General features: G+C 38.5%; 2 protein-coding genes across 2 annotated transcripts; one reads left to right on the top strand and one right to left on the bottom strand.

Moving 5' to 3' along the window:
* The first annotated feature begins 349 nt into the window (after positions 1–349).
* On the top strand, positions 350–8534 carry nlrc3l1 (NLR family, CARD domain containing 3-like 1). Its single transcript, XM_073824674.1, has 6 exons — positions 350–636; positions 1119–1220; positions 1485–1580; positions 2641–2770; positions 2872–3112; positions 5060–8534. The coding sequence occupies exons 1-6, from the start codon at positions 485–487 to the stop codon at positions 6640–6642; spliced, it is 2304 nt and encodes a 767-aa protein (XP_073680775.1). The 5' UTR covers positions 350–484; the 3' UTR covers positions 6643–8534.
* Positions 8535–8823: 289 nt separating this feature from the next.
* Positions 8824–13703, bottom strand: LOC141292642 (hydroperoxide isomerase ALOXE3). Its single transcript, XM_073824675.1, has 14 exons — positions 13548–13703; positions 13235–13439; positions 12856–12937; positions 12639–12761; positions 12460–12563; positions 12196–12368; positions 11974–12117; positions 11289–11489; positions 11094–11180; positions 10846–11015; positions 9976–10097; positions 9786–9886; positions 9099–9269; positions 8824–9016 (listed from the first exon to the last, which is right to left on the bottom strand). The coding sequence occupies exons 1-14, from the start codon at positions 13695–13697 to the stop codon at positions 8837–8839; spliced, it is 2013 nt and encodes a 670-aa protein (XP_073680776.1). The 5' UTR covers positions 13698–13703; the 3' UTR covers positions 8824–8836.
* Between the last annotated feature and the right edge of the window lie 1439 nt (positions 13704–15142).

The raw sequence follows: 15142 nt of genomic DNA, 5'->3' as shown, positions 1-15142 counted from the left end.
GTAAACCTCGTTTTCCATCATTTTTCAGTTTTTTAGACGTTAAAAGTAAAACAGTGCGTTACAGAGTACAACCTCGTTTTCCATCATTTTTCAGTTTTTTAGACGTTAAAAGTAAAACAGTGCGTTTCAGAGTACAAAGCCATGAATATTTAATTAAGTAAGCCCAGAGGCAGTATATGATTGGCTGTCCGTTGCTAAACAACTCACTGTGCCATTCTAGCAACATTATTTCACAATGCATGTTGTATATTGCATATGTTAAAAATTATTTAGCAAGGGTTTATAAAGGGTTAAGCCCTATCGTAACAAATAACTTAAGTGTACGCAGCCATTACGCAATATGCAGCCCTCCCACAGGAAGAGATGTAGGTTATACAAATAAAAGGCAAATGAACTTTGCAATATCTGTGTAACGTTTTCGCTTTCATCAGGGTAACAACACCTAGCTGTTTCTGACAAGCGGGGGAAACGTTGCAAAACCGAGATGGATGACGACGCAGTAGACATGGGATCAGACAACAGTCTGCCATTAGGAATTGGGGCTTCCGCCTTCGGGAGTGAAAATGGAGATGAAGCGGACGACGTGATTCCTCAAAGGACCCTTCCATTCGCCCTTGGCATCTCTGGTCCTGTGGGGTAATGTGGTTTTCGGTAATCTAATATGGAGTAGTAGGGTTTAGCAAGGACTAGCCATGTTGACATGTTTCAGACGCATTCATGCTTGTCTGTTGTGTAAGTACGACACCTGCTGGTAAGATTAGGAACACGCCGTAGTCAAGATGCAAGATACTTTTTAGAGATGCTTATCTCACATCGTTTCGTTTGAGTAGCCTAATAGTTAACCCAAAAATGAAAATTCTGTCATTAATTACTCACCCTCATGTCGTTCCAAACTCGTAAGACATTTGTTCATCTTGACCCTTGCTGTCTATAGATGGTCAAAAAGCTCTCAGATTTCATCAAAAGTATCTTAATTGGTGTCTTACAGGTTTGGAACGAAATGAGGGTGAGTAAAGACAGAATTGTCATTTTTGCGTGAACTAACCCTTTAATTACAACTTATTATGGTATTCTTTGTGTTTTATTTTTCCAACATTTGCAATGATTGTTCTCACTAGGCAATATGTGGAGAGAGCAGAGTCCCCTGCATCTAGTTATGCTTCCATGCAGAGTGACAGCTGGTCAGAAACAAGAGAAGAGCGTGAACCCAATCGCACACAGTAAGTTTACTTCAGCTTCATTTGCCTTAAAGACTCATTTTTTTGAGATTATATTCTTTTTTAAATTTTATTTTGTCTTTGCAGAGTTAATATGTTCTTCATACAGGGGCATTAAAATAGGATTTAGACTTTTATCAGTAGCTGTAAGAGTGAAAATGACACTTGATACTTGATACAAGTTATATGAAGGATTGAAAAAGACTTTGCTCTTTGTGCTTTGGGTAAGGTTGTCATTCTTGTAAATCAGCTTTTGATTTTCTACAGGGTTCAGTTGGACAGACGGGACTCGTCTGCTTCTAGCAGTGAAGAGTTTAATAGTGATGACGATGACATGAATATGGAGGGCAGTGCTGAAGAACGGTAAGTGAAAGTCACATGATGCATCTGAACCATTTGAAATTTGCCATTACTGTGGTCATACAATACATTGGTAATACAATTCAGAGGTCATAATAAATATGTTAGTCTTGGGTGTAGAGCACCCTTTGATGGACATGATACACTACCATCCAAGCTGTTTTGGACAGTAATATTTTTAAAAGAATCTTTTTTTGCTCACCAAGTCTGCATTTATTTGAGCCAAAATATTTTTACTATTTAAAAAGAACTGCTTTCTATTTGAATATATTTTAAAATGTAATTTATTCATGAATTTTCAGCATCATTTCTCCAGTCCTCAGTGTCACATGATGATTTGCTGTTCAAGAAACATTTATTATTATTATTATTATCAATATTTAAAACAGTTGAGTACATTTTTTTCAGGATGCTTTGACAAATAGAAATATCCAAAGATCAGCATTTTTCTGACATAAAAAAGCTTTTATGACATTATACACCATACCATTCAAGAAAAAGCTTGGAGTCAGTATAATGTTTTATTATTTTCTATTTTTTGGGGAAAAGAAATGATAGAATGTTATAATGTTACAAAAAAATCTATTTCAGATAAATGCTGTTCTTCTGAACTTTTTATTCATCAAACAAACCTACTCAGCTGTTTTCAACATAATAATAATAGTTTTTTGAGCAGCAAATCAGAATATTAGAAGGATTTCTGAAGGATCATGTGACTGGAGTGATAAATGACATGGTAAAATATGTTCAAATAGAAAACAGTTATTTTAAATAGTAAAAAATATTTCAGAATTTTACTGTTTGGCTGTTTTACTGTACTTCGGATTAAATAAATGCAGGCTTGGTGAGCAGGGCTTGGTGAGCAGAAGAGACTTTTTTAGGAAACATTAAAAAACTTTTGACTTGTAGTGCAGAAAAGTATTCTTTTAAATTGTAATAAATTTTCACAATATTACTGTTTTTAATGCAGTCAAAACCCCAACATAGTAATAGTAGTGTAATTTTCATTTATTGTCCCCTAAATAAAAAAAAAAAAAAAAAAATCTTTCTTTTTTTATTGAAGCACACGGAAGAAGAGCAAGAAGGAAGGTGCCGTGAAACAGCCGCATGTTCCTGCTCCTGTGAAACCAGAGCTGGTAGTAGATCCAAATGAAAAAAGGCATCCAGCAATGACAGTGGCATTTGCTTTTAATGTGAGGCCTTAAAGCCATTAGTCATTCATTGAAAGCAATAACAATATTTCCAATAAGTGCCTTCACAGTAAGTTGAGAAAATTATTATTATTGTATTATAGGCTCTCACAAGCTGCCTAAAGAAACTTACAGAGGACGAATTTAAGTACTTCAAAAAACAGCTGTGGGAAAGATATCCAGAGCGCTTCCTTGATCCACTGGATGGACTTGATCTTGTGGATCTGGTGGATAAGATGCTAGAGCTTTGCGACATTGAGGTCTCTCTGAAGATCACGCTGGCGCTCTTTAACATCTTGAATTTTAAGAAGCTGGCTGAATATCTGCAAGGACTATGCAAAAGAAGTAAGTTACAGTGAGGGAAAAAATTATTTGATTCCCTGCTGATTTTGTATGTTTGCCCACTGACAAAGTAATGATCAGTCTATAATTTTAATGGTAGGTTTATTTGAACAGTGAGAGACAGAATAACCAAACCTTCAGCTCCCTCCACAGATTTTCTATGGGATTAAGGTCTGGAGACTGGCTGTGCCACTCCAGGCCCTTAATGTGCTTTTTCTTCAGCCACTCCTTTCTTGCCTTGGCCAAGTGTTTTGGGTCATTGTCATGTTGGAATACCCATCCACGACCCATTTTCAATGATTCTCACCCAAGATTTGATGGTACATGGCCCCGTCCATTTAATGTAGTGCAGTTGTCCTGTCCCCTTAGCAGAAAAACACCCCCAAAGCAATATGTTTCTATCTCCATGTTTGACAGTGGGGATGGTGTTCTTGGGGTCATAGGCAGCATTCCTCCTCCTAACACGGCGATGATGCCAAAGAGCTCAATTTTGATCTGACCACATCACTTTCACATAGTTCTCCTCTAAATCATTCAGATGTTCACAGGCAAACTTCAGACGGGCCTGTACATGTGCTTTCTTGAGTAGGGATTTCGGTCCTTCACGGAATAGTGAGTTACCAATTGTTTTCTTGGTGACTATGGTCCCAGCTGCCTTGAGATCATTGATAAGACCCTCCTGTGTAGTTCTGGGCTAATTCCTCACCGTTCTCATGATCATTGAAACTCAACGTGAGGTGAGATCGCCCCAGACTGAGGGAGATTGACAGTTATTTTTTTGTGTTTCTTCCATTTGCGAAAAATCGCACCAACTGTTGTCACTTTCTCACCAAGCTTGGTGATGGTCTTGTAGCCCTTTTCAGCCTTGTGTAGGTCCACAATCTTGTCCCTGACATCCTTGGACAACTCTTTGTTCTTGGCCATGGTAGAGAGTTTGGAATCTGATTGATTGCTTCTGTGGACAGGTGTCTTTTATACAGGTAACAAGCTGAGATTAGGAGCATTCCATTTAAAGGCCGGGACACACCAAGCCGACGATCGGCCGTCTGGCCTCGGCAGTTGGTGGACGTCGGTGAAGCGCGTCGTTTCGGTGTGTTTCGCACGTCGGCTCTCGTCGGGCTCGCGACGGCCAAAGTTTGCCTGATTCGACATGTTGAATCAGCGTCGGGCTTGTCGGGGCTGTCTGGGAAAGAGAGCGCTCTGATTGGCTGTTCAGACATCGAATCAGAGCGCGTGGAGGACTTGAACGTGAAGTGACGTAACAAGCAAAGGAAAGAGTCAAGAGGGAACTGGCTCGCTGTCATCATTTCGCAATTCGCACAATTCGAAACCAACTATGGCTGTGTGGAACAAAGCTATTGAAGGCGAGCTGATCAATTTGATCCAAGACAGGCCAGCGCTGTACGACATAACAGAAAACGCTATGCAAACCGTGCGGCGGTTCTTCCGGGTTCTCTACTTGGAATGAAAATACAGACTACTGCCATCTGCAGGTACGCCACGGTGTATCTCCTCACGCATTCGCAGAAAGAACCTTCTAGTTTGTAGTCCGCTTTCGTCAGTTCGGTGTGTTCGAGCTCAGTTTAATTGCCCAGACGTTCGCAGACGCAGCCGACTAGAGGCGACAAGACCGTCGGCTTTGGTCTGCACTAGTTGGTTGGCGTCGGGTTGGTGTGTCCCGGCCTTAAGAGAGTGCTCCTAATCTCAGCCTAATCTCAAAGTTTCTAACTTTTTTGAAATGCGTTTTACTAGATTTTCTTGTTATTCTGTCCCACACTGTTAAAATAAACCTACCATTAAAATTATAGACTGATCATTTCTTTGCCAGTGGGCAATTATACAAAATAAGCAGGGAATCAACTCATTTTTCCCTCACTATATATTATTTTGTCCTTTTGTACATTACAAAAAAAATTACCTTTATAAATTTCTCTTTGTGATGTTATACAGACGAAGTGCGCTACGAGTTGAAAATAACTCTGAAGAGGAAGTATGAGATGGTATATGAGGGTTTCAGTCAACAAGGACAACCAGTCCCCTTTGAGTCGGTCTATACAGACCTTTACATTACAGATGGTGTTAATGCATCAATCAACAGCGAGCACGAGTTCAGATCAAAGATAGAAGACCTAGAAGAGACCGGCAGAGTCAACAGGACGCCATTAACCGGAAATGACCTATTTTCCAAGGAGAACGTAAGGGCAAGGAAAGTAAGGTCAGTGTTATCCAGAGGAGTCCCAGGATGTGGCAAATCATTTGCAGTGCAGCGCTTCATCCTCGACTGGGTAGATGGAAAAGTCCACCAGGATGTTTTCTTTGTCATTCCTCTGCAGTTCAAAGAGCTGAATGAGATGCTAGAAGGAGAGTATACTCTCATGAGTCTAGTCAGCACCCTCTATCCAGAAATGAAAGAAATAGATACTCTTGATTTCGAGGGCTGCCTGGTAATGTTCATATGTGATGGTCTGGATGACACTCAAATCCCATTTAATTTCCGGAGAACGGTGTATTGGTGTGATGCGACCAGAGCTGCAACTGTGCAAGTGCTGATCACCAATCTCATCAGGGGAAACCTGCTGTATAATGCCTATGTGTGGACCATTTCTAGGGCGGGAGCACTGGATGTGATCCCGCCAGAACACGTCCACCAGCTTCTGGAGGTTCGTGGCTTCACCAATGAACAGAAAGAGGCCTATTTCAGAAAAACAATCACAGATCCAAACCTTGCTGAGAGGGTGATTGCTCACATCAAGTCTTCAAAGACGCTGTTTATTATGTGCCACTTGCCGCTGTTCTGCTGGGTGGCATCTAAAGTGTTGCAGCGGCAGTTCCAGTCTCTTTCACCATCTGCAAAGCTGCCCATAACTCTTACCAATCTGTACACCTTCATGCTGCATGGTCACACTATAATCTCAGTTGAGAAACTCAAGAACGATCCCACCGAAGACACCAAGGATCTTACTGCTGATCAGCTGCTCATTAAGCTTGCAAAGCTGTCCTACAACATGCTTGAGAAGAATGAGTTTCAGATAGAGAAAGAGCACTGGGACGATGTTGGATTGCCGGATTCATACCCTGCCATGGCCTGCACCGGTCTCTGCACCGAGTTTTATAGAGAGAAGTATATGATCTACACGGAGAAGGTGAGCTGCTTCGCTCATCCGACCATTCAGGAATACCTTGCTGCTCTTCATGTTTTCTATTGTCTCAAGAAACAAGGGAAAAACGTCCTTGAGCAGAGCAAGCTGAGCAAAGTCATGAAGGTTTCCTTAACCGACTTACTCAGAAGTGCAGTTGACAAAGCATTAGGCTCCAAGAATAGCAACTATGATCTCTTTCTCCGCTTTCTGCTGGGTTTGTCTTTGCAGGCCAACCAGGATCTGCTCAAGAGCATCCTGCAAATCCCTACCAGCTCTGGCCAAAATGCACGAGATGAGGCAGCTCGCTACATTAATAAGAAAATGAAAGAAGGCCACTTTCCGGAAAAGACTGAAAACCTTTTGCGGTGCATTGATGAACTTAACCCACAGTAACACTGTTATGAACTTCTGAGAGTGATGCTGTTGCATTGTTTCATGCCAAAAATGAAGTGGTAGAAAAATCTGTGAAGAATGTCTACCATCCAGGTCATGGGCTTTTCCATCAGTAACGGACAAATTCTGTTTAAACACGGGTGACCAGACGTGCCATTTTCCGGGGACACATTCTGGCTTTATATGTTGCCTAAAATAACCAGGTTTTGGCTGTTTGCGTTGTGCAGAACTATCGTTGTGTGACATCAAAATACCACAAGAGTGATTCAGAAGCATAAGTAACCATCTGCTCTGCTCTCTATAGCTCTCATGGTCATACAATGATCGATCTCCACAGCACAAACAGCCAAAACCTGATTATTTTAGGCAACACAGAAATCCTGGCCACAACTTGTCCCCGGAAAATGACATGTCTGGGTCACCATGTCTGATTTAAACACTAACACCCAGTTTCACAGACAAGGCTTAAGGCCTTTTTGTCCCAGACAGAAATGCATGTTTGAGCTGTCTCAACTGAAAATATCTTGCTCTGATATATCTTGAAATATGTCAGTGCAATTGTTCTGTCTCAAGATGCATTTTTATAAAAGCTGCTTCAATATCTTAATTTAACTAAGGCCTAGTCCTGGCTTAAACTAAGCCCTGTTTTTGAAACTGGGCCTGTAATGTTTAACATTTTTTGGACAGTTGTGACACTGCATTGGGGTATTGGTTATGTGACTTTTGTATTCAATACATATTCATATCTAAATAGTATGTAGATTACTTGACAGTTCATATTCCTTTAACTAAATTCTAAGGGTTTGCTGTGAAAGTATATACATTTGAAGTGATAGTATTAAATGAAATGATTAAACCCAAAACACACATCCATAAAATAAACAGCTTTTCAAAGGTCAGTTTTGGTGCTTCAGCTTTTTTTAATTCATTAATATGATTATTTTTAAAACACTAATATTGACAAGTGAGACTTTATCCATAGAATACTTAAGAAATCAAAAATGTGTATTTTTAGAATTTATTTAAAAAAAAAATTAAAAACTAAATTTGAGATGTGTTAACCTAGCATATAAATCAAACCATTATTGACAAATGAGACTAAATCCACAGTAAATACAAAGTAAAAAATGTGGATTTGTTGGAATATTACAGTATATAGCAAGTAAATATACATCATTTAAACTTAAAAATGATTCTACATTTGCTTTCAAATTTTATCAATTGACATCCAGATGTTAAACTGTGTTTAATATGTAAGATTATCAAAAAGCCACTAGAACAGTGTTATTTATGTGACCCTGAACCACAAACCCAGTCATAATACCCTGAATAAATGAGCTTTCCATTGATGTATGGTTTGTTAGGACAGGACAATATTTGGCCGAGATACAACTATTTGAAAATCTGGAATCTGAGGGTGCAAAAAAATAAATAAATCTAAATATAGAGAAAATCGCCTTTAAAGTTGATACATTTACGGTAGGAAATGTACAAAATGTCTTTATGGAACATGATCTTCACTAAATATTCTAATGATTGAAAAATCAATAATTTTGCACCATACAATGTATTTTTGGCTATTGCTACGAATATACCCGTTCTACTTAAGACTGGTTTTGTAGTCCAAAAAAATCCAGAGAAATACGCAATTTTATCAACGTCGCCTGCCCTTGACGTCATATATCCTCAAATTATTTTGTAGAAAACATAGATGCTTTAATACATATATTAATACGTTTTATTAGACAGGTGATGAACGCACAGTAGCATTATAACAGAGCATTTAACAGACTCAAATGTATCTACTACAGTGCTGCTTTTCCTAAATACATATGACCTGGAAGAAACGGAAGTGGTCAACTGTGGCATAATAAAAGCTCTGCTGCTTTCGAGCCATGTGTCGTGCTCGTCCTTCATTAGCAAACGATCCAGCGACTTTGTTTCACTTTCATGGCTTTTAGCCCCATCCCTGCTTCATACTACGTTAAAAAAAAACGTCAGACTGCATCGGCTGTGAGTGAGGATGAAGACGGCAAATCCCATGATTTCATCACGGTGTTATCAAACTTCACCTTTTTTTCTTTGTTTGTTTTAAATATGCGCCCTCTAGCTGTGGAAATTACATACTGTGTCTTTAAAAATAATAAAATAATTTTCTTCATATGTTTTAGTAGTCTTAAGACACACCACTCTGTCAAATGCTGACACTGTTGCTGATGTTATCAGGGCACATGTATGTGTAAGGCACTTGCAGCCCTTTGTTTCTGTCTTTGATGCACTCATTCATAAAGGACAGCTCTGCTTGATGATCTCTGATTATATTTTGGGGAGCCATTTGGCAAAAGTAGTCCTCTGGGTATTGCCCAAGTGGGACCTGCATGAAAGATTAGAGAAAGGATTTGTAGGGATTTTAAGTACTTGCAAAAAACAAAAGGGATAATCCAATAAACACTCACAAAATCTGATGAGGGTTTGCTCAGGAGCCAAAAGACTGATACGAGATATGCAGAGGTGTTCATATCAGGGAGAGTGTCCAACAGGGTGTTTTTGTCTGAGCTTCCCTTAGACGTAGGAGGGGGTCTTTTTAAAGAGCCAGGGGCGTTAGGAAACCAACTGCCATAGTCAAACTAAATGCACAAATGTGGGGTACAAAACAAAATATATGTGACTCTGGAACACAAAACCAGTCTTAGGCAGCATGGGTATATTTGTAGCAATAGGCAAAAATACATTGTATGGGTCAAGATGTTTCTTTTATGCCAAACTCATAAGGATATTAAGTAAAGATCATCTTCCATGAAGATATTTTTTCAATTTTCTAGCGTAAATATATCAAAACTTAATTTTTGATTAGTAATATGCATTGCTAAGAACTTAATTTGGACAACTTTAAAGGTGATTTTCTCAATATTTAGATTTTTTTTTTTTGCACCCTCAGATTTAAGATTTTCAAATAGTTGTCTCTCAGCCAAATATTGTCCTGTCCTAACAAACTATATATCAATGGAAAGATATATAATAAGTATAAATTCCAGTTTATAAAAACTGACCCTTATGACTGGTTTTGTGGACCAGGCTCATATATAAAACATATAAGCCTAGTAATTTTTAAGTAGAATAATTTATGTTCATTTTTAACTTACCTGTCCTGCTCTGAGGGCCGAATGTTGAGCTGAAACTGTGAAAATCACCATAGTCAGAAATTTAATCACCTCCTCCACTGTGCTAAAACACTGAGGTATTCCTAAATGAGAAGGAGAAGGAACAAGGATGATTAATAAAAAAAAAATGACATTACATCTATGATAACTAAAGCCATATCGTCTGACTCACCTGTGCTGCTCTGCTCAAGAAACCCATAAATAAAGATCTCCTTGATCCAGTCCTGGAGTTCAGTGTCCCGCTGCACATCATCGTCACTCTGGTAATAAAACTTCACCATGTTCCATACAAAACTACAAACCGATACCAAAAGCAACAAAGACAACTGATTTGTATTTCACACAATTAAGAAATCTCTCAAGATGCCATCAAGTGATTTAAAGGGATAGTTCGCTCAAAAAATACAAATTCAGTCATTATTTACTCACCCTCATATTGTTTCAAACCTGTAAGACCTTCGTCTATCTTCAGAACAGAAATTAAGATATTTTTGATGAAATCAGAGAGCATTCTGACCTTGCATAGACATCAATGCAACTGACATGTTCAAGGCCCAGAAAGGTTCTAAGGACATCATTAAAATAGTCATTGTGACATCAGTGTTATGAAGGCTACGAGGATTCTTTTTGTGTGCAAAGAAAGATTTTGACAGATTGGATGACAAAATGTCAAAATCTTTCTTTGCGCACCAAAAGTATTCTCATAGCTTCATAAAATTATGGTTAAACCACTGATGTGACACTTTAAACAATGTGCTTACTACCTGTCTGGGCCTTGAACATGTCAGTTGCGTTGCTGTCTATGCAGGGTCAGAAAGCTCTCTGATTTCGTCAAAAATATCTTAACTTGTGTTTCAAAGATAAAGGTCTTAAAGGTTTGGAATGATATGCGGGTGAGTAATTAATGACAGAATTCTCATTTTTGCCCGAATTAACCCTTTAATTCAAATTTGAGTAATTTGTCTATTTTGTCTTATTTTATTTTATTTATTTTTTTTTGTGCATAAATAGATTATAATATCATTTTTAAAAATCATTTTACTCATTTATAAAGCTCCAGTGCTGAAGTCCATCGTCTTTGTAGAAGAAGTTGGGAATAGATTCCAGTCCGCGTTCACTGATATCTTCCGGCAGACAAAGAGAGCTGTAGGTCAGATCTGAAAGTGCCTTCTTCATGAGATTGGTCATCCCTTCATCTCCAATACTGGTGTTCTAAAATGAAAATAATTTGCAACTAACTGTCAAAATGTAAAAATAAAAATAAATGAAAATAAAAACCAGAGTCAATACCTGAGTAACAGCGCCCTCAGGACCAAGAAGTCTGTCCCGAATAAGGGTGTTTATCTGAAGGGTATAACGTGTGTGTGGCACCAGCAGCTTTGAGAGAATCACAAATACGTGAGTCGTGTACAAGATGCAGGACACAGTTTGTGAATATGAGTAGAAAGAAGCCTTTAACACAGATAACAACTGTATCTTGAGTACCTTATGTATAGGATGAGCTGCTGGAAGGTTCCTCATTAATGACACTGTAAAGGTCTCAGCCAGCAAATGTGTGCGCAGATAGAAAGTTGCTTGATGCTCAAGACAGTCTGCATTCCTCACATAGAGTTTGGCGAGCTGCCAGTCATACCCGGAGTCGCTAGGCAGGAAAACTGGATTGTCCTCTGATGCCTGTTGCTGCAACTGACAAAGCAAAGACAGACTAAATGGGAATCACAGTTAATCATTTGCAAGACAACTACCACAAGGCCCAGAAAGGTAGTAAGGACATTGTTAAAATAGTCCATGTAGTACTCTCATAAACACATTGAAGACTGTCATTTTTTTTTTATTTCTTTGCACTCAATAATTATTCTCGTAGCTTCATGATATTAATGTTGAACCACTGATGTCACATGGACTATTTTAACAATGTCCTTACTACCTTTCTGGGCCTTGAATGTGTCAGTTGTGTTGCTGTCTATGCAGGGTCAGAAAGCTCTTGGATTTCATCAAAAATATCTTAATTTGTGTTGTGAAGGTGAACGAAGGTCTTCCGTGTTTGAAACGATATGAGGGTGAGTAATTGATGACAGAATTTTCACTTTTGGGTGAACTATCCCTATTTTAAGATTTGGTCCAGTACATTCCGGTATTGTCATAAGTTAATGAACCCCATCAAAGGTACCTGAATCGCAATTGGCAGAAGTTTGCCCACTTGGTTTTTATAGAGCAGACAAAGTGGAGCTGCAACATACTGCTGCTTCCCATTGATGACTTGCATTGGTAAATCTGCCAGTCTTTTATAGTCACATAAGAATATGTTTCCTTCCTGTTGAGTTAAAAAATCAAAGTTAATTATTAGTGAGCATATAGAGAGCGCAAAAGAGCAAATCTGATATTGTTTTACCTTCATCTCCAGAGTAAGGGACGTTCCACTCTCTAGAAAAGGCTGCACCATTCCATCAGTAACGGCAAAGTTCAGAGGAAGCTCAGTGCATCGACGGAGCATCATTGGATTGGGGCCATTTAGGAGCTGATACCCAAAGAATTCATCATCCATCCAGTGCAGCTGCACATATTCTATTACAAAAAGATTGCAACAGCCACTGGATTATTTCACAGTTTTACCTCATTCAACATCAAACACTTGAAACAGATAATGTTTTCCTACCAGAGACAGCAGTTCTGGATGACCAAAATGCACTCTTCATATCTTCCAATTGAACCCACGGATCGGGTTTTTTCGCCAGTGTTTTCATTTTGATCTCACCAAGTCTGGAAGATAAATTCATTATTAGTGTAAGGAAATTACCAGACCGGATATATTGATATATGTTAGGAGGGACTCACGCAGACGAGCAGCTGAAAGCTGAGTCCATGTCTTTAGTAAAAGAGAAGCGGACCACTGAGGGAAGAGACAGGGGTTCTTGAAAACATGCTTGCTGTGGAAGACCTGGTTTAAACTCGGTCCACCTTGGGGCAGAAGGCGGCACACGAACATATACATTAAACCAATGAAGAGGGCATAAAGTGTTTGCGAAGACACATCTTAACAATGCAAACTTACTGGTACACTTGTTTGTTAAGCGTCAGCTCATTTTTTCTGTGCTCCTTCAGTTGTGAATATTTTTCTTCATAGATTTTCGTAGCTGTCAGAAAATATAAAGGAGAGTTACCAATCAGAATAGATGTACACTAGTCTCATATGTGCACCAAAGCTGCCATTAAAAATATTTGATCAAACATTCTGTTAAAAACAGTGATATAGTGAAATATTTTCACAAATAAGTTTCTACAGTTGATTCCTGTGATAACAAAGCTGAATTTTCAGCATCATTACTCCAGTCTTCTAATATGCTGAATTGCTGCTTCTTATCAAAAACAGTTGTGTTGCTTAATATTTTTGTGATATGATTTTTAATGTAATAACAGAGACATATACAAACCTTTGGCCTCTCGCAGCTCAATCACTTCCCCCTCTCCCATCCAGCGATAGCATGGAAAATGGATCACATCTTTCTCAGGGGTTCTTACAGTTACCACAGAGCAGAACCAGTCATTCTCTGGCAAGAATATGAAATTATCTTTCTCGAGTCGGATGAGCAGCAGCTTGTCGAGAGTGAACCTGGTAATCACTTTGTACTTTACTTTCTAGGTTAAAAAGAAAAACAAATACTTCACTTAGAGAAACTGATGGCTCATTTCAGTCCTAACCTTCCTGTGAACATTTGTGTAAATAAAATGTTTAAAATATCTTACCATCCCAGTCTTAAAATCTCTTCCAATGCTGTCAAGCTTGGTCCGCTCACTCACTCCTTGAGTGCCAATCAAAGTAATGAATATATTGTCAAAAGTGCCCGCATGGGTCATGGAGCCTGTGGTCACCTCTACTTCATATATGGCCTCCATGGCTCTGAAAATGAAAAGCCTACAGAGGTTAAGTCTTCTTCACTAGTAGAAATATCTAAATATTTTTAGTGTTTATACATTGTACATTTTGTAAAAGTATAATTCACCACAAAAAATTATAAACCTACTGACAAACCTGTAAGACTTTGAAAATGCAAAAAATGTTGAAAAATATCTCAGTGTTTTTGTCATCAATCGCCCACATTGGCAGTACTGAATGTAAACAATGCCACTGAACCAAACGATACTCAAATATTTTGCTGATTATTGCTGCTGAATATGATCAATTATTGTCATGTTTTGGGCTGTACTAATCGGTGGGACCAGGAAAAACATTTAGCCTGCCAAAAGTTATAACAAACCGAAGAGAAGAGTGCCAAAAACTGGGACAAAAGGTGTTTGTGGTTGGCCAAACTGAACCAGAATTTCCAGGGCAATCTTGACAACATTTGTGTTTGCGCTTATCGGTAAAATATTAGGCTAATATCTTAATTAATAATGCTCGTACGTATCGTTACCACCTATTAGTTAATCAAATTATTGCACCCTTTCCTGCTTACAAAGTCCTTCTCCATATGATTTACAAGCTTCCAGACGTGTTTTAGACAGCATAAATTAGCAGAACAACATATTCAGTAGTAGCCTACATTAACCTTGCAATCCATGCTGTTTACATCCGGGTAACTGACCAAATCACGAAGTAAATGCAAACCCTCTATAGAAGTCAAAATGGTTTGGTTACCAAAATGTCTTTCATCTTCCTTAGAAGAAAGTCACAGGTTTGGAACAATGAAACTTTAAAAACTTTTAGATTTTTGGGTGAACTGTCCCTTTAACAATAAAAATACTTGAAAGCCAAATTCCTATGATATTACGGTTTTTTAATGAAATATATCCTGTATGACAGTATTTTGTCTTGTTGTGTTAGATTATTTCGCTTAGGCTATACGCTCTTTCTACACCGGAAACTAGGGCCGCGCCAAATGTTAATATAGGCTAACCCACCGGATGCGTCGCTTCACATCGACAGTAGACGACCCGCCCGGTATAAACAAAGGTATTAATGTTATTATAAGCATAACCTTCGTTAAATGTAGTTCGGAGTAAAATTACAGAATATACAAATGTATTTTAGCATGTCTTTTTAAAGTAAACATACCTGAGGTAGATGTTAAATCACAGCCTGAGAGTTGAAGTCAAATAAGGAAAACCTAAAGCCCAGTAGCAGGACCCTGCCAAACTGGATTCTGGCTTTCCAATAATGAAAAGATCAGGCCACTATTGCGCAAAACAACATTCAGGTAATACTACAGGTTGTATCATAACGTGACATTCCTGCAGTGTTTATTTCCTCCCATCAATGACTTTTGTCCCATCTAAAAAAAACACATTTACATGTAAACGATTTCTTGGAAGTCATTCATCATTTTTGGCATTGATCGACA

Source organism: Garra rufa, chromosome 19 (assembly GCF_049309525.1).
Source record: "Garra rufa chromosome 19, GarRuf1.0, whole genome shotgun sequence".
NCBI classification, from domain to species: Eukaryota; Metazoa; Chordata; class Actinopteri; order Cypriniformes; family Cyprinidae; genus Garra; species Garra rufa.
The sequence above is the reverse complement of the archived record's forward strand: the minus strand, read 5'-3'. Positions and strand labels throughout refer to the sequence as shown.